Here is a 21,186-nt window from a genome sequence, read left to right as displayed (position 1 = left end):
CCATGTCCTAGATGTGTGAGAAAAGCCCTTCTGCATGCCTATGTGTGGGGGTAATTTTCCCTTTTCCCTCATTTCTGCCTATTTTAAAAATGACTAAAATTTAAAAATTATTTCACAGGGCTTTGGCTTAAAGCAAGAGGTATGACCCAAAACCTCAATACTACTCATTAATCGGGTGTGTTTGTTTGAAAGACAGGTGTCTGCCAGGGAAGGCAGGAGCCTCCCTTGGAACGGAGAATGTAAACCCCCGACCCCTGGATTATTATAATTTTGAAATCAAGGGGCTCTCAGGCAGATATGAGGACAGGAATAACAATTCTTTACTAGTATGTATAACAAGGCAAACAAAACAATAACATTAACAACAAACAGAACCAGGGACGCAGCAAAAGCCTTCTGGGCTGCTGGCACTTTCCACTTTGGTGCAGTTACCGTCACAGCTGGCAGAAATGAGCAAAAATAATCCGGGGGTGGTGGACTAGATGTATTAGGAGTTCCACAGCGGCAGCTGGAACTCAGGGACGGCCACAGCGTGGAGAAACCGAAAAAGCAGCGGGGCCAGGGCAGCGGGGCCCAGAGGCGAGGCTCGGGACTGCCAGGGCACACGGGCAGATGGTGACCGGGCCTTCGGTGCCGGCAATTCTCTCTTGCAGGAAGGGAGAGCCCGGCTGTCCTCCTCCGATGCCAATGAGCGAGAGCACCCAGCTGCCTCCAGCCCCGTCTGTTTTACCTGGCCCCGTTCTCTCCCCCGGAGAGAAACTCCCCGAGGGAAAAAAGCTATACCCAGATGCTCCACTCCTCTCCCGACTTCAGACACGGTTTTTGTCTTTCTTAAGCACCCCTAAGTATCCATAAGTCCCCAGTAGTTAGTTTCCTAGCAATTAATGGGAAAAAGAAAAATCTGTAAGTAAAAGAAAAAGGAAAAAAATCCCAACTCCCAACAACTGGTTTAATGACTAAGTGCGTTGGAGGGGGGGAAAGCGTTTCAGCCTGCCTGTGCTGTGAGCAAAGGCAGATCCCCCTCTCTGATGTGCTTCCAGCCTGGGTGTCCATCCCCAGGAAGCCTTCAGGTGACTACTGGAGATGTCGCAGCAGCCACCAAGGACAGCAAATCCCTGGGTCTGAGGTGGGATGGGATGTATTTCTGGACTAGACGCAGGAGGCAAGACGAGGATGCTAAGACGACACAGCAGCCATGCAAAAACCTGGATGGAAAACATGTCCTCTAAAGAAAAACATGCACAGCAGGGGCCACGTCCCACATAGGGGAATAAAAATCGGCTTAAATTAGTAAATACCCAATTAGGCACAAGTCAGCTCTGAATTAATGGCAAAAGGGAGAAAACAGGAAGACTTCAGCTATGAGGGTTCCTAAGAGGGCCTATAAGTGGAAGATGCTGGTGGCATTTCAGCCTTGGGAAGAGACTTGTGGAGGGGTCAAGCTGGATTCCCAAGGATTTAATCTGAAGAAATTTGTAAGAACACATCCCCACCTTTGAGAGCAACACGTGGCAAAAGATGCAATATATTTAGCCAGGAGGGCAAGAACTATTGAGGATGGGGGAAAGGCTCCTGCCACGCTGCAGAAGTGGCTCTGAACCAGCACTGGAGGGGACTGGTCCAGATGGGGAGTGAGGGGAGGTCAAAGAGACAGTTCCAGAAAGATGCTCATGATTTAAAATATTGTAATACCACCAAGTCACAATTTTAAGTACAAAAAAATCCAAGGCCATGCATCCCAAGGGAAAGTTAATGAAATTTATATTAATAGAATAAAAAACATTCTTTACACTGAAATATAAAAAGGCCTTTTCAGTGTGTGGGGTTGTTTGTTTTTGCTTTTGGTTTTTTTTTGGGGGGGGTGTGTTTTTGTTTGTTTCTTTTAAAGCATAAGATTCCTTTTCAATCCTTACTGCAGTGGCTTTGGTTGTTGTTTTTCGAACCCCAAAATCTGGGTTCAGCACCTGATGGGTGATGCCAGCCTAGAAGCACTGCTCTCCCATGAGGTGTGCAGGACAGCTTTGCAGGGGGACTGCAACTTAAAAGAGACAAAGGCAGTTCATGCCAGGGAGAAAGAGAGAAATCACGCGCCCCCTCGGGGAAAAAACAGCATTGTTTCTCCTCCAGCACAGCCAGGGACCCAGACCCGAGCGTGGGCATAACATCAAATAGAGGGAAAGGAAATAAAACAGGAGGAAAGAAAATAAAAATGAGAAAAGCAGAATAAAACAAAATAGAGCAAAATAAAATAAACAAAATAAAATAGAGCAACCCAAAATTTTTTAAAAATCAGCTTTCTCTTCATATTTGGGTTTAAAGATAAAATTTAAAAATAGATTATGAAGCTGTTTGGATAATTTTCAGTGTCGTTCCCTGTGGGTTGGTGGGCACAACACCTGCAGCAGGGCTGGAGGGATGGAGTACAGAGAGTTTGAAGGATTTACAGATTAAATTGGAGCTTTGGCAGTTGCAAAACAATTAGTAGCAGTAGAATAGAGGTACAAACTGGTGGAGGCAATTAGCAGGTTGTATTTGGAACCTTCACTGTCTGCTCTAGGGGATCTTGGCAGGGGAAGAGGGATTTGGACCCAGCAGGGAGGCACCAAAATTCAGGGCTCTGTCCATCTGTAACCAAAAACAAGTAATTTATGTTCAGACCCTCTTTTTGCTGCTTTAATTTGCCCAAACCCATTCATTGTTTAACAAGGCACAGCCTGGTCCTGGACAGGAATGAGTCCAAGGCAGGTTTGGGCTGGCAGAGCTCAGCTGGAGCAACTGGCCTCCAGGAAGGAATCAATAATAATTAATAATAATTTTAAACTGTTGCTTTTCAGTAGCAATGAGGAAGGGCAATGCTGCATCCTAAAAGCATCCCTCTGCCAAGAACGGGGCTTAGGGATGCTTGAACCCCAAGTTGGGCTGGTGCTGTTAGAAGTAAAAACCTCATCCAAGGAAAACCAAACACTGGCTTTCCTCCCCACTTGCTCCTGAAAACAGGATGTGAGAAAGGGGTGGCCATGGTACAAACCCCTTCTGTGTGGCACACCCCTGTGGGATTGGCCAACTGGCTCTCTGCCCCTTTGCCACTGGCATCAGCCTCCCTGCAGCACCCCCAGAGAATCCCTGTGACAGACAGAGATGGTGTGGCCACAATGTGGGGCTGGGGGTAGCACCCCGCCCAGCTGAGAACACAGCAATGATGGATATGACAGGTGTGACACTTAAAACCTCTGCTTTGGAGGCTGGCACTGAAAATGGTGCTGAAACACGGAAGATAAGAAGGAGAAAGGTCTCACGGGACATTCAGGGTCCAGGCAGGGTGGGAACACCGGGGTCTTGCCTCTTTTTGGGAGGGAAGGGAGGCACTGGGCAGCAGGAGCGTAGGGCGAGGGCTCAGACATAGTCCTGGGCTGTGGAGGGCTGTGACTGCTGCTGGTACCGCTGTCCTCGGCGCTCCTTGGCAGGGCAGGAGCAGCACAGGAGGGACCCCCCCAGCATGGAGAGGCTGGCGGCCCCCCAGCCCACGAAGAGAGCAGAGCCAAACTCGTACCTGTGACGAAAGGGGTAAGGGCGCATCAGGGAGGGGCAGAGAGGCACAGGTGCACACTTGTTATGGTGTGCTGTAATGTCCCATTTTGGCCTTCCAGGTCACTTCCCCAGGTGTGCCTATACCTCTCTCCCTTCCCCCTTGCCCCCATGCTGAGTGAGTCCTGTCAATCAGGCTGAACATTCCAGCAAGGCGTCGTGTGGTTGGTCAAGTTCAAAGGATGCCCCTGTGCCCAGAGGTCATTGGCCTGTCTGGGTGTCATCTTCCCCTGAGACCCTGCCCCTCTCACCTGGTTGGTGGCTCACCTGTACCTCCCCTCCCCCTGTCCCTGAGCTTAAAAGGTGATCAGACCATGCGGCCGATATTCTGTTGGAGCAGTTGCTCACGTTCAGACCTCTGTAACCATGGAATAAACCTCTGGACATTAAACCCTCCAGCAGAATCCTCTCCTTTTCTCTTCACCATTGCCTGAAGCCATTCCTCCTGAGGTAAACGGGGTTCCTAACAAGCCTGGACTTGTTCAGTGCCCAGCTGCAACCACCAGCAAGCCAAGGTATCTCTGGGGTGATACACTGCAGCTGCTGCCTTTGGCCCAGCAGCGAGGGTCAGACTGGCCCAGGCACAATCTAACTGGGAATATTGGGAGCCGTATTCCAATACAAACTGAGATGGGCAACAGGATACTTGAAGCTCCGACGAGGTGATCAAGGTGATGTCAAGGCAGATTTTAGTTCTTCCCTCTCCATCCTCATCTTTCCTGTTGGCTGTATCCAGCTACCACATGTCCCCAGCTTATAATCCTCCCCTGGGCTGAAATTCCACACGTGCACCACTACCCAGTCCCAGCTGGTAACAGCTAAAGCTTTAGCATCAGCGACATCTTCTGCAAGGTGGCAGCCAGGGCTGGCAGAGGTCCCACCCGTGGGGCACACTGGGCCACAATGCTGTGCCCCACCAAAACCAGAAAGGAAAGGTCCAATGGGAAGTGCAGGGACAAGACAGGATTCAGAAGGGCACCTCCTGAGCCAGGGTCTTACCTGGTGTTGATGGGGATGGTGGTCTCTCTGAAGAACTCATAGGTCACCTGTGTTGCATACAACGACACGGCAGCCAGTGTGCACAGACCTGGGCACAGAATCGTGGAATCACAGGATGTTTTGGGTTGGAAGGGACCTTTAAAGATCACCTAGTCCAAAGCCCATGCAGTGAGATGGTTGCTTAGCTGTTCCACTAGACATCAAACGTTGGCTGTCAGTGACATCCAGCCCTCAGCAAACTGCTCCCCTTCCTCTATCAGCGTTGAAAGGTGTTTGAGGATTCCTGCACTAGTGATGTATGAAGGCTAGAGCTGCCTTACCAGAGAGAACGAAGAGAACACCTCCAGCAACAGCTATGCGGCTTTTGGTGACAGGATCCTCCTCCCCAACTTTAGTGCATTTCATGCCCACCACGCTCACGATGATGCCAAAGAAGCCCAGGAGGAGAGAAATGACCATGAGAGCCCGGCATGTCTGGATGTGAACTGCAAGGGGGGAAGAAAAACTGCTCCCAGCAGGTGCCTTTGACCACAGCCGGGCACTGGAAGCAAGGTCACTGTGTTCCATGCTGGTGATGGATCTGTCCTTAACCCTGTCCTTGCTGTGTAGCTCCTGTGTCATATCCTCCCCACTTGGTAGATATGGGGACCTCAGCTCAGCTCAAGGCACTGCTCCCAATGCCTTCCCTGACTTTCCTCCCTTCCACCCTCATCCTGGTCATGACTGTGCTGGGCTAGGAAACTACCTTGCCAGGAGCAGCACCAGTCACCAAATGCCAAAAGGGTGATGCACGGTCATGGAGCAGGGGTGGGGGGGAGTGTTTGATGTCCCCATGGGGCACTGTTGGTATCTAAATTTGACGCCCACATTGGGGCTCAGACCTGCTGGAGCCAGGAGCATCCCAGCCACACAAATGGGCTCAAACCCACAGGGCCAAGAGAGGCTCAGTCCTGAGAGGGGGCCCAAGATTCACAGATGGAGAGGGAAGCTTGGACCCACATCAAGGCTCAGCTCAGTGGATGAGTGGACTCAGACCCTTCTGATGGGGGGTCAGATCTACAATAGGAGTGGGGGCAAGAAGGACTTGGACCTGAAGGTGACTCAGGCTCCAGGAAGAGCCAGGGGAGCTCAGATGCATAGGGGAAGGAGGCATCCAGACGTGAAGAGGGTACAGACCTGTTCGGGATGTGTGTTCAAACTCATACAGGTGGGTTCAAACACAGAGAAGGGCTCAGAGCCATACGGGGGAGGGTCAAGCCCACAGCGGGACTCAGACTTACAAAGGGGCAAGGGCATCTCAGGATCCCAGGGGAGCTCAGACCAAGGCAGAGTCGGGGAGCGGAGACTGCACCCAGGAAAGTAAGCGGGGCTCATCCTACGGGGCCCCGGGCCCCCGTACCCACCTTCGAGGGAGAGCAGCGAGTCGTGCAGGCGGCACTGCACCTGCCCGGTGCTCTGGGCGGCGCAACTCATCCACAGCCCCTCATGGAGACCCACGGCCGTGATGATGGCGTCCCCGGCGTACGAGCTCTGCCGCCACTGCGGCAGCACGGCGGCCGCCAGCCCCGCCACCCAGCCGGCCAGCGCCGCCAGGTACCCGGCCAGCTCCCGCGCCCCGCCGCCCATCGCCGCCGCCGCGCCCGGGCCCGCCCCGGCCGACGGAGAGCGGCCGTGGGAGGAGGGACAAGGCCCGAGGGGCGGCTCTGAGGGGGAACACGGGTCGGGGCGGGGGGAGGAGGGCAATGTCGGGGAGGATTTGAGGTGAAGGGAGGGACGTGGGTCTTGCGCGGGGAGATTTAGGTCCCAGAGGGGATTTTTTGAGTTTCGAGTGGGAGAGTTGGGGCCAAGGGGGTGGGTTACCTGGAGCTTCGGGGGAATTGGGTACCGGGAAGCGGGAATTAGAGGCCTGGAGGGGCACTGGGGCCCAGGGAAGAGCATTAGGTCTGAGGGGGAGAGATTTGAATCTGAGGAGAGTGATGTGGGGTTGGAGGCAAGGGATTTGAATCCTAGAGGGAAGAATGTGGTCTTAGGGGAAAGATTTGGGGCATGGAAGATATTTGGGTCCTACAAAAGAGATTTAGGTCTGGAGAGAGATGGAAACCACTCAATGACAGTGTTGGGACATGTGAAAATGGGGCTCCCTGACAGGAGGAGCAAGGGGGTGAGTGGGAAGTTACCATCCTTGACCCCCTGCTGAAGATGGGGAGCCCCCAGGGGTCACTCCAGGAATTCAGCAGGGAGCAGGGAAACAGTTCATTCAGTGAGGGAATTCAGGCACACCATGCCACCATGGCACCAACAAGAGAAGCCATTGTCAGTGGTGTATGCCTGCGGGGGTGTGGGGAACATGTGTCACCACCCTGGTGACACCAAGCCCATTGCAGCCCCAGGACCTGGCAATCGTTAACTGCCATGGCCTCATCAGCAGTCTGCTCACGAACTCAGGCAGCTGGGGGTGGACACTGGGACGGTGGGCAGCCTACACTGGGACTGTATGTTCATCCTGGAGAAAACATCCTCCAGATCCCCCCTTGCCCACCCCAATGCTGAATGGCCCTCCAAATGAAATAGGGGTGCTGGGTGGCTGCACATGGGGCAGGATTTTTTTGCCCACATTCCCGGGATGGTTATGGTAATGGCGAGACATCTGCAGGAACAATTGAATGCCCTGTCCGGGAGTGCCAGGGTGCTCAATGTCCTTCTTGTTCAAGGACGGTTCCCTCCTCACTGGAATGGTGGGTTCCTTCCCACGTTATGGGAGCGAGGTCCAGGGGATGCTCAGCCAGAGATTGCATTGCTACTACTGCCCCTGGGACACCTTGTCTCCCATAAACACCTTTGTGAGGCTTAGAGGGCTACAATGCTCCTGGGTAGATACTTGCCAGGAGGGAAGGTTGTACCCCAACACTGACAACAGCCAAAGGGTGACACCAGCCTTCAGTCCCCACCTGGAAAGCAACAGCTTAGAAAAAAAATACCTTTATTCACCCATTTTCTGCAGAAGGCACTTACATACCTCCAAGTTCAGGAAAGGCACACATCTGCACCCATTGGCACCAGGACCCCACCCCTAACAGAGCATCCCTCCCTTGTCCCCATGTCTCCCACCCTTGAGCCTCCGTCACACACCCCAGGTCAGCTCCACAGGGGAATACTGGATGCTGCAGGGGTAGTACACAGCACTCCCCAAAGCCCCACTCCAACTGGGTTGGGGGCAGAGGGGATCCCCTATGTTACCCTTGTGACTATGCAGCTTGAAGCCACAATGCTGACATGACTAGACCCAGCAAAGACGTCCTGGTCCCTGTAGGATGTCACAGCTCATCCTTCCCGACCGCAATGGCAGCTGGTGATTCCTTCTCTGGCTCCAAATCCCCCTCTTCCACACTGAAAAGCATCTTCACCAGGTCATCTGCCTGCACACGCTCCTGTGGGCAGACCCATAGTGGTAAGCACAGCCACCGTCCCAGCCAAAACCCCTACGCACTGCTGGCAGGGAGCTTACCCGCTCACTGTGCCGAGGGTCCAGGGTGAACCAGAGGGCAATAGCGCAGCGCTGACCCTTGGTCACAGCTTTCACCCCGTGGGGGTTCTCTGAGCCAGAGGAGAAGCCCACAGCACGGCCACACTGCGGCTGGACCTCTGCCTGTCAAGGGTGCGAGACCAGGAGACCCCAGTCAGGGGTGAGTTGGTTCCCCTCAACCCAAGCTCATCTTTTGCAGTGGCTCAGGGGATGTTCCCAGGGCACAGGGCCAACAGGCAGGGGCTAGATTTGGTGCTGCACATGGATCCTTGGAGCTGAGCTACTCACGGTCTCAGTCTTGGCATCCAGCTCGGTGAAGTAGAAAGCTCCTCCTTCAAAGTCCCCATTGAGGTAGAGGATTGCACTAAAGGGAGCAGGGGACAAGTGGAGGTGACAAGTAACCATCACCAGAGCTCTCCAGCACCATGGCAAGAGCCAGAGGCAAGAAAGCCCAGGTCTGGTGTACCTCCTACCTTGCTCCTCCCAACTCAGGTGCCACCAAATCATGGTACCCTTAGGTGGGGAAGGTGCAGCTGACAGCCACCACCAGTACCTGTAATCCCGGAAAGTGTAGGCTGGGGGTTCCTTCACGCACAACAGTGCCTCTGCATTGAGAATGCAGTTGTCCACATGCACCTCATGGCTGTTGTCACTCCGGCCTTCTTGCTTCTCTAGGGTAGAACAGGGCACGTCAGGAGCCCTCTGTGCAAGAACAGGGTCCATCCCCAAGTATCCCGTGCTTGTAGATGACAAGAAAGTCATGCGTTAGCCTAAAGCACTTCCACTTGCTGGAGCGTGGATCGTGCAAGGCCATTTGGGTGGCATAAAACACTGTTGACTTGTCCCATGGCACTTCCATGGCCCTCCAGGTACAACCTCTCTCAGCGCCCATCCCAAAATGCCTCAGAATGATGAAATCCTGTATAGCATGAGGCCATCTGCCCTGTTAGAGGCAACCAGCAGAGCTGCTGCTCATCTTCCCAGACTGGGCTTAGGGACAAGCTTCCTACACCCTCCTGGGAAGAAGAGTGGGTTAGGGAGCAGCAAGGAGGTCTCCAAAGAAAGGTCCAAGACTACACCACTCCAGCTGTTAGAGGAGATCCAGACAGGAAAAGACAAAAGACTTGTTCCTCTGGGCCACACTCACCATCAATGGCTGTGCGGCACACTAGGTGGGAGTAGGAGAAGTGGAGTGGGACCTCCAGGCGGAAGTAGGACGCAATCATGTGCCGCACCTTCTCTGTCACGTTGTAGTACAAGTAGGCACTGTGCAGGGGCACCTTCCCCTCCTGCCCCAGCTGTGGAGGACAGACAGGACAGGGACTCAGCCCCATATGGGCATGGGCAACCATCTCCCCCAAAACTACCCTACCTTGTCCCCACAGCCTGTTTCTCCACACAGCCACCCCAACCTTGAGGGCCTTGAGGACAGTCACGCCATAGAAGGTCTCGCTGGGAGTGTGAGGAGAGGTCTTCCCCCGATAGCCATCTCCAGCCGAGGCAGCTGCCTGTAAAACCCGATTTGTGTTACTGGTGTGATGTGTGAGCTGCAGGATGGGACCCCTTGATGGACAGATGGGATCCTCTATCCATCCCTGCCTTCTCTACCTGTTCTTGCACTCACGTTAGTGAGTCTCTGCAGTTCTCGGCACTCCTCAGCAGACAGGACTCCATCCACCACGACACGCTGGGAGCCATTCAGGGCCTTGGAGTTCATGGTGACACTGGCTCCTTCGTACACCAAAGGGCCACCTGTGGCACAAGTGGGATTGGTGGATGTGGGGAGAGATGCCACCAGCTCTGGTAGGGCTGGGGGAAGCTGTGGTCCCTCCACCTGCTCCTGCTGCCACCCATGTGTAGAGGGACTGTGAACTAGCAGCAGGGGTCACAAAGGTCTCCATCCCACCTCCCCTCCTGGCCTTCTCCACCTTCTCGGATGAACTTGCTCATGTCGGCAGACTCTTTGGCCTTCTCCTCCACCAGTGTCTCAATCTCCTTCATGAGGTTGCCGATTTCCTCAGAGATGCGTGCTGCAGTCTCCCGCTCCACCCTGGGCATGCGGCAGCCATCAGCACCACCACCCCACTGTCCCCACACCAGAAATGAGGGCCACTAAGACAAGGGCAGGACAAGCTGTCTCAGGTGCTCGTAACAAAGCTCACACCTAGACTGGAGAGTCACCTCAATGCATCCCTCACTCTGAGGTGTCTGGGGTGACCTACACATGCCCATCATCCCATGGGCTGATGGCAAATAAAGTTCTGCCCTCCAGCAGCCTCTTCCAGTCCCAGCATCAAAACATCCCCTGGCAGGAGCTCTATGCTATGTCCTTTGGCCCACAGCCCACACTGGAAGAAAGGTTTGTCCTGTCAGACCCCCATTGGGTGAGCTTGGCTGGGGACAGCACTCACTTCTGTTTCTCTCGCAGTCTTTTTGGTATCACCTCTTCAGGTGTCCATGTGTCCTGCCACCAGAAGAACAACATCAGGAGCTGGACAAAGATCTGGCCAGGACACAGATCCCTCATCTGCATTCCATCTGGCCACTGCGTCACCCTGGTCTCACATCACCCACCGGGTCCACAAAAGGGATGCCAAAGACGTCATAGCTGAAGAAGAGCAGCTCCTTCTCCATCAGACTCTGCTGGTAATATGCCTGGATCTCCTGTGGCAAGGGGCAGAGGGATGGGGTGAGGTAGAGCAGGATTCTGAAAAACCCCGAATGTGGGCAGGAAGATGCAGGTTTACACCATTCCTGTGGTCCTTGCTCCAGACCCGCAGCCTTGTTTCCTGCTCTATCTGGCAGCTGGGCAGCAAGTGGCATTCCCCATCCTGTCTGAACTTCCCTGTGGACAAGCCCTGGGGAGATGACAGTTGAGCAGAGGCACATGTGTGTCCCTTATGCAGGAAGCTCTTTAGGAGCAGTTTCCCTTCCCCTACTCCAACTGGTGTGGGGCAGATACTCCCATCCATGCCTATCACATCCCAGGCAGGACCTGGCCATCCAGATTTGGCCATTTTGAAGCCAAATCCTCTCCTTTTTAAGCAATTTCACTTCAGCTGTGGAAAAGTGCAACAGAGGTAGCCTCAGATCCTCCTAAAAAGATTGTCCACCTGCCTCTCACAGCCCCCTCTACCAAGAAAGGGTCCATGTGTGCCTGTCATCCAACTTCACTTGGCCTAAGACATTTTGCCAGTGATGTTTTTCAGCTACTTTCCAGGTTGTCTGACCTTAAATCCACCCATTCCTGTCCACCTTAGGTATCTGGTACGGAAGAGAACCTACAGCTTCTGCAAAGGTCCCCAGTGAGAGGAGAAGATGTCCCTGCAATCATTCCTCCTTCTGACTGCTCACCTTCCGCGGCTGGATGGGTCTGGCCAGGTTTTCCCCCAGGACAGCAGTGTAATAGGCCAAATTCTGGTTCATCACCTCATCATGTGGGAAGAAGAGCAAATAGGTCTTGGCGCATTCAATGGCTTTTTCATAATTTCCATCTGCAATAAGAAATGGGCTGTTAATGGCACGTCCAAGGACACTGGAGGCAGAACAAAGACAGATATGGAGGAGAGATGAAAGACATAGTCCTTGTGTTCCAAACTGTGTCACAAGTAGGGCAGATCCCCTGGGGCAAGGATAACTGCTGCCACAAAGGCAAAATTCAGACTCTGTGGTGCTCTCCTCTCTCCAGAAACCATCACAGCAGAAACCAGGGGTACTTGTACAGCTTGGGTACTTTTCTCACTTGGAAAACATGACAAAGCCTATTTAGAGGAGCCAGACCCAACCATTTACTGGCAAACCTGCAGTTTCCAGCCACTGAAACATCCTACCCCAATTTCATGTGGTCTTTCACAGCATCACAAAATCACAGAATGAGTCAGATTGGAAGGGACCACAGTGGGTCATCCAGCCCAACCTCCCTGAGCATACAGCACAGGACTGTGTCCAGATTGCCTGGAATATCCCCAGTGAGAGAGATGTAACACCCTCTCTGGACAAGCTCTTCAGTGCTCAGTCACTGCAAACATCCTCATATCCAGATGGAACTTCCTAGCCATGAGTTTCTGGCTCTTGTCCTATTGCTCAGCACCACGGAGCAGAGCCTGATCACATCCTCCAGCGTTACCCTGCAGATACTGACAAACATTGATGAGGTCCCCTCACAGCTGTCTCTTCTTGAGGATTTGTATTTTCTTGGACTTCGTATTTTTCCCCTCCTTTTGGAGAAATTCACACAGAAACATCTTATACTTTTCTAAAGAAGTATAAAATATGAAATATTTTATATTTCGTATATAAAAATGAATATATATGAAATAAAATGATATCAAATCAGGTGTATTTTCCTGGGTTGTAACTCTTCTGCAGTGGGAGTGTGCTGCTGTGATTTGAGGCAAGAGGTGGACAGCTGGCAAGGAGGAAAAAAAATGTTTCTCTCGGCTGTTGTTTCACTTGAAAAGTGAAGCTGCCCAGTAATAAAGCAACGTGGACAGGGACTGCAGCCAAGCACAGAGTGATCTAATCTCCTGGAGAATGTTTCAGGCAGGAGGAACATGCCTCTTGAACCTCATGAAGTACAAGGCCTAGTGGAAGGCTCTCCAGCAGTATCAGTGAAGATGGGGGGATGGATGGGATTAGAGCACCCAGAGGAGAAGGACATGGAGTTAATAGTGGATGAAAAATTGCACAGGACCCATCCATGTGCACTAGCAGCTCAGAAGCCCCCCCTCCCCAGGCTGATCCCTGGCAGCATGGGCAACAGGTGAGGGAAGGATTCTGCCCCTCTGCTCCACTCTGGTGACATGCCACTTGCAGTGCTGCGTCCAGCTCTGGGCTCCCCAGCATAAGGATATGGACTCATTAGTGCGGGTCCAGAGGAGGCCACCACAACGCTCAGAGGACTGGAGCCTCTCTGTGAAGAAAGGCTGAGAGAATTTGGCTTGTTGAACCTGCACATGAGAAGGCTCCTGAGAGATCCTGATGGCCTTCCCGTACCAAGAGTGGCCACAAGAGAGATGAAGACAACTTTTGTAGTTTATAAGGTTTATAGTGACTGGACAAGGGGAATTGTCTTAAACTGAACAAGGGCAGCATGAGGCTGGCCATAAAGAAGGAATTTTAGGTCTGGGCAGTCTGTGCCAGGGAAGGAATCAGGTTGGCCATAAGGAAGGAATTTTAGTCTGGGCAGTCTGTGCCCAGAGTGTTAGAGACTGGGTTGGATGGGGCTCTGGGAGATCTGAGTGACCAGTGCTAGATGTCCCTTCATCTTCAGTTGTTCTACTGATGAGATCATCTTTGAAGGCCCTTTCCCCACCAAACCACTCTAAGGATCTATGATTTCAGGCAGAGTGCTGAGTGCTGACAACCACAGAGGATGAGGTGAGGAGCTGCTTACTGTTGTAGTAGGCAAACTGCAGATAGTTGAAGTGCGAGGGCAGGAAATCCTCCAGAGGCTTTTCCTGGCCGGGCTGGGAGGCCAGCTCTGTGACACAGCCCTGCTTGCAGCTTAGCACTTGCATGGAGTGATCTGGAAGAGAAAAACACCATGCTCACAGTCACCCACGGGCTGATGGGCAGGACCCTGAGGGGTATTCAATCTCCTGCTCATACTGGGCCTCCTGCTCATACTGTTGCAAGCTTTTTGGTAGCGGAAAACCCTCAGGGATGGGGGTCGTCCACCTCAGAGTTGACCAGTGTGGGGTTGTGGTGCTCTCTCAGGACGGACTAGCCATCATCAGCCTCCCATCACATCCTGGTGACCCTCTACTGGTCTCTCTTCTGTCTTTCCATGTTCCTCTGGAATTAGGAGAATTCCTGGGCATCAGTCCCAGTGCTAAGTGCAGGTAAACACCTCCTGCCATTTACTAGCCACACCTTCCCTAGTGAAAGCTAGGATGGGGTTTCCACTCTTCAGGGACCCCCTACCCCCACCCCAGGTCTTTGTGGACCAACCTCCTGAGAATTGTACTCAACTCTTGTGACAGGACACAGAAGGCATGGCTCCCACCTGTAATGGCCTGGAAAAGGTCTGCATTGTACTCAAGGTAGTTGTAACCCTCGTAGTCATACGGTCCCTCGCAGAGAGCGCGGCATTCAGCGTCTGCCACAAAATACTCCTCCAGCGCCTTCTCCAGGTGCAGGATGGCAGCAGCTGGCTGCTCCTCTGTGTAAAACCGGACGCCCAGCTGAAATTCGCTCTGCGGAAGGATGAGAAACGATGAGGGGATCTCAGTGCTTCACCCCCCTGTGATGGGTCGTCTCATCCCCTCCACAGTGGCACCTCACGAGCTCTCTGAGCTAGCAGCTGTGGTGGGATTGCCCTGGGTTGCACAGCGGACAGGGACTTTGGGAAGGGAGGTTCTCACCAGGTGGGGTTTGGCCTCCAGGTCAGTGAAGTCATCCTCGTGGACTCCCACCATGGCCTGGTAGTACTCCAGGTTTTGCCTCATCTCCTGGTGTCCGGGGTTGGCCACGAAGAAAGTGTGAGCGGCCGCCGCCGCCTGCGCCGGCCGGTTCATCTGGGTGGGACGAGGGTGAGACAGCGCGGCTCCCGTGCAGAGCGGAGCGGACACCCGTTCCCGGGGCATCCCGGCAGCCGGGCCGGAGGGCGGTGACGGGGGCGGCTCCGGCGAGCTCCGACGTGGCACTGGTGGGGGGGCGCGAAGGCGGGGGGGCAAGGCCGAGACTGCCAGCCGGCAACCTCACTTCGCCGGGGCAGACACCGAACCCTCCCGGCGGCCTGGGACCGGGATCGCCACTGGCCGGTTCACCCGCTCCCACCCATCCATCCTCCCGCCCGATTCCGGGATCCTCCGCGCATCCCGTCCGTCCCAAAACCCGTCGTAGCGGGACACCCCTTTCCTTTCCTTCCCTTCCCCTCCCCCTTTCGCTTTCCTTCCCCGCCGCCGGTGCCGCACCTTGAAATAGGCGACCTGGAGGTAGTTGTAGGGGCTGCGCCGGCTGAACTCCCGGTCCAGCTCCTCGCTCAGGCGGTATCGGGAGGGCGCAGCGGGGCCGCAGTCCCGCAGGCAGGCGGCGCGGCGAAGCAGCGCACGAAAGAACCACAAGTCCCGGAGCACCGGGTCGGGCTGGGACTCGGTCGCCTCCGCCGGCCCCGCTGTGGCGTTGGCGCAGCGCAGGCGGCACCGCATCAGACGGGAGCGCACGGCGGCCCGCGCCCGCAGCGCCCGCTCCATCTGCAGCACCACGGTGGGCCAGTCCCCCCGCGCGTACGCCTCGGCACCGGCGGCGAACAGCGCGTCCGGGGACTGGGCGGGCAACGGCGGGTCGCCCGGTGCTAGGGTCGGCACCGGGACCAGGACCGGTTCCGGTGGCGTGGCCGCCCGCGCCAGCAGCACCATCAGCAGCGGCAGCAGCAGAAGCGGCGGCGACAGCGCCATGTCCGAACGCCGGCCGAACCGCGGCACCAGCCAGGCCGGGCGCCGGAGCGATCCTAACTCCGCCCCTCCGCCCCGCCGCCGGCCAGTCAGCGCCAGCAGAGCCCCGCCATGGTCGCGCCCCTCACGGTGCGTGCTGACGCCTCGGCGGAAGCCTCTCCACCGGGCGGAAGCGGTGGGTCGTGGCTGTGCATGGCGGAGGGTGGCTCGGAGCCTGGGGATGACGGCCCCGGCCCCGGCCCCGGCCCGGGTCCCGGCCCCGAGCTGGCCCTGGTCGAGGGCAGCGCAGGCCGCGCCGGCCGCGTCGGGGACCCCGGTGACCTAGTGGCCCTGGCCCAGCAGGTGCAGCAGGTGAGGGCCGGGTCCCAGCGACGGGGCTGCGGGGGCAGGGCTGGGCTCGCTGTCCGCTGCTTCCCGGACGTCTCCGGGCCTTCTCAGGCGGCGGCGGCCTTGGCGACTCCCAGCACGTCCCGCTGCTTTCCGGTGACCCCGGCGGCCTCCTGGTGTGTCCTGTGCTGATTCCCACAATCTCCCACTGTCCCCTCCCAGTATGCTGCAGTGCCCCGCCGGCATCGTCCTGACTTCCCACCTTGTTGGTGTCTCCAGAACCTCTCATTGCACTTCAGTGCTTCCCACTGTGCCTTGCTGCCCCACAGTGACTCAGAGCATCCCACTGAAGTCCCATTCCAGTATGCCCTGCTGCCTCCCAGTATGTCCCCCTATATATAGTTCACAGCAGCATGTACAGATGCCTCCCACTACCATGCTGCCAGTCCATCCTAGCACCCCTGATGTGTTCTATGACTGCTTCAGTGATTCTCAGTCCATCCTGCCTCTCAGTCCTCCCCAGGTTTTCCTGATATGTTCTACTGGTCCTCCCAGTGCGCTCCAGTATGTTACACTATTTCTCCAGTGCCTCATAGTACATCCTACTGATCTCTGGTGATGTTCCTCAGAGCTTCACCTTAAAGCTCAGTGGATGTCCTTCTGCCTGCTCCCTGTGTAGCCCACTACCTCCCAGTCCAACCCATTGCCTCCCAGTATGTCCTGCTGCTCCCTCTCACTGCCCCTCAGCCTATGCAGACAGCTCCTGGTCCTTGCTCCTGCCCAGGGGTGCCAGGACAGCTCCTGCACCCCCCAACTCTGTGGATGCCTTGAGCTTGACCACAGCTGGCTCAGCACAGTCCAGAGGGCTGTCGTTCTTCCTGTTCTCACCTGCCCAATTTTCTCTCCCAGGCTGATGACTTTGTCCGAGCAAATGCCTGCAGCAAGCTGACAGTCATCGCTGAGCAGATCCGGCACCTGCAGGAGCAGGCGCGGAAGGTGAGCAAGGATGGGCAGAAGGCTCATTGCCTTGGGAGATGAGCATCTGCTGCCGCTGCTGGGCGTTTGGGAAGGGCTGTGGCCTACATGTGAATTGGAGCTAGGAGCTGAGCAGAGAAGATTTAGTGGAAAAATAAGGAGATTTATTGTCCAGCGTCAAGGGGGATGGGGGAGGGTTGATTTTTGTGCTTCCCTGTGTCCTCACCAAACCAGGAAGGACTTTATGAATAAAGTAGGGGGGCAAGGGCAGGTGGTCCAAAACAGCTCGCGGGTATCAGGACAGAAAGAGATGAGTGGTTTTGGAACTGGTGATTTGTGTGTGCACTATGCTCTTGGAAGGATCTGCTGAAGTGATGATGTGGCCCTAGCTGGATCTGAGGCCCTGGGGTAAATTGTGCACTTCAGTGGATTCCTCTGTGAGCGACTAGCGCTTCCAGGGCCTGGAGCACGCTCGCTGTGAGAGCTGGCAACAGAGGCAAAGGACAGGTCTTTGTAAGGAAGTTCAGGGACAGTCTACGGAGTCTGAACGGGAATCCAGGGACAAGGATAAACTTGGACTGAGGGCACAGGGTTTCATACGGTGAAAAAGGGGTGGCTCTGAGGGTTAAGGTCCGATGGGAACAAGTGAAAATGGTGCAGAGGAGGGGCAGCCGACCAGGGGAACCAATAGGGTAACAGGGGTGGAACACTGAATCAAACTGAGACCAATGGGGATCAGGAGAGGGAAGAACTTTCTAGGGAACATACAAATATGGTGAATAGGGACTGAACTGGGGTGGAGCAACTGTATGAACCAATGGAACTTAAGATATTAACATGTGCCTGCGAAGGCTTATGGGAGTGAGGTACTTCTCACCCTAACCTCGGAGGGGTGTTTCTCCTTGCCTGCTTCTACCTCCCACCTGCTTCAAGGGTGATAGTTCTAGTGGTTTCTCAGGCCTCCCTACTGGGAAAGACGAGCTCTTTATCTAGTGATAAGCTTGGTTTCATGTTTATCTGGATGGGTTTGCTGGAGTGGGTGGTCCCAGGAGTACACAGCAGCACTTGGCTGTGTTCATCAGTCTAGCTTTCCATTCTTCGTAGTAAAATCAGGAGCCAGAATGGAGAAGGATCTGCCAGTCATTGCAACTGGCCCACTGCCATTGAGGCCATTGCATCATGTAATCATTAACCGGTGGAGCTGGAGCAGTCAGGTGGTGGAACTGGGGAGATGAATTCTCCTTTGTTTGCTGCCCCTTCCCTTTCGGGGCACAGCAGGAAGGCCTGTCTTTGGTTGCAAATGCAAGTTGTGGCTGGGGGTGTGTATTCTATTACCATCTGTTAGAGGTGGGGCACTTATCTTCTGTTAATTGGGCCACCTGTTAAAACCAGGTGGGGCAGTTTTCCTTATCTCTGCCATGACCCATCCTCCTTCCCGGGAGATATCTTCTGTCAATGGGCACTGAGTGTCACTGCATGACTGATAAAGTTATCATCATCCCATTGGGAGATACTCTGCCCAGGGGGAGGAGCCAAGCATTCCTACCTGAATATAATCTGAGATTTGGAACACCACAGTCAGCCTTTTCCCACTTGATCCCCAGAGGAGCAGCTTTCTTTTCCACTGGATTTCCAGAGAAATACCAGGCCCATTTACATCACCCCTGGACCTTCAGAGGAAAACTCCACCCTTCTACAGGATCACTGCTTCAACAGAACCACAGCTGGCACTGCAGGAGGACTGCAGCTATTATTTAATCAGACTGCTACCAACAGCCTGACCAACAGGGTGTGAGGTCATATTTCTGACTCTGTCAGTGTTGTTTTGTATTACTGCATTTTTGTTTTTATTTTTTTTCCTTAATAAAGAACTTTTATTCCTACTTCCCTATCTTTGCCTCAGAGCCCCCTTAATTTCAAAACTGTAACAGTTTGGAGGGAGGAGGTTTACATTTTCCATTTCAAGAGAGGCTCCTGCCTTCCTTAGCAGACACCTGTCTTTTCAAACCAAGACAAGGCCCCAGTCCAGCAGCTGTGTGTGGAGGTGAGGAATAAGCCCAACATGTGGTGGCATCAAGTACAGAGATGAATCTGGGGTGAGATGCAGAGGTATCCCCACCTCTGTGGAGATGTTCTCTGAAGTCCTACTGACAGGGAAGAATTGGAAAAAACTTTATCTCTGGAAAACGTCTCCTTCCTGTGTGGCAGGGAGATCAAGGCCTTGTGATGTGTCTTGGGCTATGGCTGGGAGGCAATGGCATGTTGTTATTTTATTTCAAGTGTAAAGATGTTTTGTTATTCCAGGTCTTAGATGAAGCTAACAGGGATGCTGATCTGCACCACGTAGCCTGCAACATTGTGAAGAAGCCGGGAAACGTTTACTACATGTACAGGCGGGAGAGTGGGCAGCGGTATTTCTCCATTCTGTCTCCTAAGGTGGGTGGTTACAGGCCATGAAAAAGTAGGGAGGGGAAAAAAGTAGTGTTTCTGGTGCTTGGGAACACATGAAGCTCAGGCAAAAGCAGCAGCTGGATGAGGGCATTTGTTTGTCCCTACTCAGGTTTGGTGTTTGCCGTTGCTCTGGGTTAGTCTGCTGGAGCCAGAGCCATCTTACAGAGTTCTCTGGCTCTTGATGAAGAATGGCAAGAAGCCCTTTGGAGCATGGATCTGAATTTTGTCTTTTGGTACCTGTGGTTCTTTGTGTGGGAGGAAAGGGCTGCCAATGTGCCCTGACCTTTGCTGGCTGGTGTGGCTGCCTGGTAGGACAGTCTCTTAGGAACTTCAGCCCAGGAACTGAGTTTGCCTGCAGCTGAGGTGATGCTCTTAGAGATCTCCTCCTTCCACACTACCCATATTCTTACATACAGGGTGAAGGCTTCAGGGCAGGTCAGGGGGATCTTGTGTCCACAAGCCTTCCTTTGTCAGTAGTGCTGGAGCTCAGCACTGATCTTGGACTTGGGGTAGCTGAGCTTATTTTTAGGTTAGGAAATGGTATGGTTGTGTAGCTGGGACTGCTTCAAAGGTAGTAGGGCTTAAGGACAGCACAGCCCACCTCCAAGGGAAACTGAACACTGATGGAATCTCTCTCTTCTCCACCAGGAATGGGGTACCACTCCCCATGAATTTCTTGGTGCCTATAAGCTCCAGCATGACATGTCCTGGACTCCGTTTGAGGACATAGAGAGACGAGATGCTGAAATAACTGTCCTGGAGAAGCTGTTGAACCAGCAGGCAGCACTGCCCCTGTGCACGGAGCCCAACTTCCAGGGCCTGACCAAGTCACACAAGTGACCCCACAGAGTCCCTGAGTGAGGGGACACAGTGCCTGTATGCTGCCAAAGGCGAGGTGCAAAGAGACCAAGAAACAAAAATGCTGATTGTTTTTGTGCTTTAAGGAGACTAATTCTGCATTCAGTCTTACGGGATTTTATAGTAATTGAATAATTTACTTTATTGACCTATGCCAATAATTTACTTTATTGATCTGTACCAGGAGTTGTCAGTTCCAAGAGTGCTTGGAGCAAAAAGCAGAAATGCTTGGGGTAGATGTGCTAATGCTGTAAAATAATATCTCCTATCTGCCTGGCTCTGGTGTACCTCACTGTGAGTGCGTCAGGTAACGATCTCAGGGCTGGATTTTCCCCCTTATTAAAATCCACATGTTTAAAGAGCTCTGTGGCCTGGGAAGAGTAGTCAAAAGCCTGTGCAAAGGGTCTGTTGTGGTGAGTCTTCTGGTCTCTGTCCTAGCTGGTCTGAATCCCTGAGCTGGGAACACAGGGTGACCCGAAGCTCTTTTCTCTGGAAAGAGCATTCTCAAAAGTGCCATGCAGGCTTCAGGTGCTCTTCAGATGATGTGTGTTTGACATCTGTGACCGTGTTCACAGGGGTTTTCAGGATGAGGGAAGAGACGTAGATCTGACTCTATATTTCAGAAGGCTTGATTTATTATTTTATGATATATATATTACATTATAACTATACTAAAGAATAGAAGGAAGTTTCTTCTCAGAAGGCTAGCTAAGCTAAGAATAGAAAGGAATGAATAACAAAAGTTTGTGGCTCAGACAGAGAGTCCAAGCTAACTGGTCTGTGGTTGGCCATTAATTGTAAACATTCAAGATGGGCCAATCACAGTCACACCTGATGCATTCCACAGCAGCAGATAACTGTTGTTTACATTTTGTTGCTGTAGCTTCTCAGCAGGAAAAAATCCTAAGAAAAGGATTTTCATAAAAAGATGTCTGCGACACACATCCTCATGCACTCCCCCTTGGATGTGAGTGCATGAGCTGCCAGGTAGAGGCAGGATACTGGATGATTTTATGCCAGAGCAGTGGGGAGAGTAAAATAAATAAACTGTTATCTCACATGTACCACCAA

General features: G+C 53.6%; 3 protein-coding genes across 4 annotated transcripts; 1 reads left to right on the top strand and 2 right to left on the bottom strand.

Moving 5' to 3' along the window:
• Nucleotides 1-298: 298 nt before the first annotated feature.
• CLDN19 (claudin 19) lies at nucleotides 299-6,210 on the bottom strand. Its single transcript, XM_063176953.1, has 4 exons — nucleotides 5,988-6,210; nucleotides 4,905-5,069; nucleotides 4,585-4,672; nucleotides 299-3,550 (listed from the first exon to the last, which is right to left on the bottom strand). The coding sequence occupies exons 1-4, from the start codon at nucleotides 6,208-6,210 to the stop codon at nucleotides 3,394-3,396; spliced, it is 633 nt and encodes a 210-aa protein (XP_063033023.1). The 3' UTR covers nucleotides 299-3,393.
• Nucleotides 6,211-7,547: 1,337 nt separating this feature from the next.
• Nucleotides 7,548-15,507, bottom strand: P3H1 (prolyl 3-hydroxylase 1). 2 transcript variants are annotated; one of them, XM_063177207.1, is made up of 15 exons: nucleotides 15,025-15,507; nucleotides 14,473-14,625; nucleotides 14,115-14,304; nucleotides 13,503-13,634; nucleotides 11,462-11,601; nucleotides 10,682-10,771; nucleotides 10,519-10,571; nucleotides 10,036-10,157; nucleotides 9,732-9,859; nucleotides 9,520-9,615; nucleotides 9,255-9,405; nucleotides 8,661-8,778; nucleotides 8,396-8,471; nucleotides 8,090-8,230; nucleotides 7,548-8,012 (listed from the first exon to the last, which is right to left on the bottom strand). In XM_063177207.1, exons 1-15 carry the CDS (start codon nucleotides 15,505-15,507, stop codon nucleotides 7,899-7,901), a joined length of 2,187 nt encoding a protein of 728 aa, XP_063033277.1. In that variant the 3' UTR covers nucleotides 7,548-7,898. The 2 variants fall into 2 exon arrangements, 1 of the variants encoding a protein (XP_063033277.1); XR_010030654.1 differs by lacking the exons at nucleotides 7,548-8,012; nucleotides 8,090-8,230 and having other exon boundaries at nucleotides 8,450-8,471; nucleotides 9,716-9,859.
• C26H1orf50 (chromosome 26 C1orf50 homolog) lies at nucleotides 15,491-21,186 on the top strand. The gene is given in 5 exon segments (XM_063177208.1): nucleotides 15,491-15,566; nucleotides 15,569-15,855; nucleotides 16,741-16,827; nucleotides 19,111-19,242; nucleotides 19,906-21,186. Coding segments are annotated over 5 exon segments (759 nt in total). The 5' UTR covers nucleotides 15,491-15,505; the 3' UTR covers nucleotides 20,098-21,186.

This window comes from Melospiza melodia, chromosome 26 (genome assembly GCF_035770615.1).
Source record: "Melospiza melodia melodia isolate bMelMel2 chromosome 26, bMelMel2.pri, whole genome shotgun sequence".
NCBI lineage: Eukaryota > Metazoa > Chordata > Aves > Passeriformes > Passerellidae > Melospiza > Melospiza melodia.
This window is presented reverse-complemented; position numbering and strand designations above follow the sequence as displayed.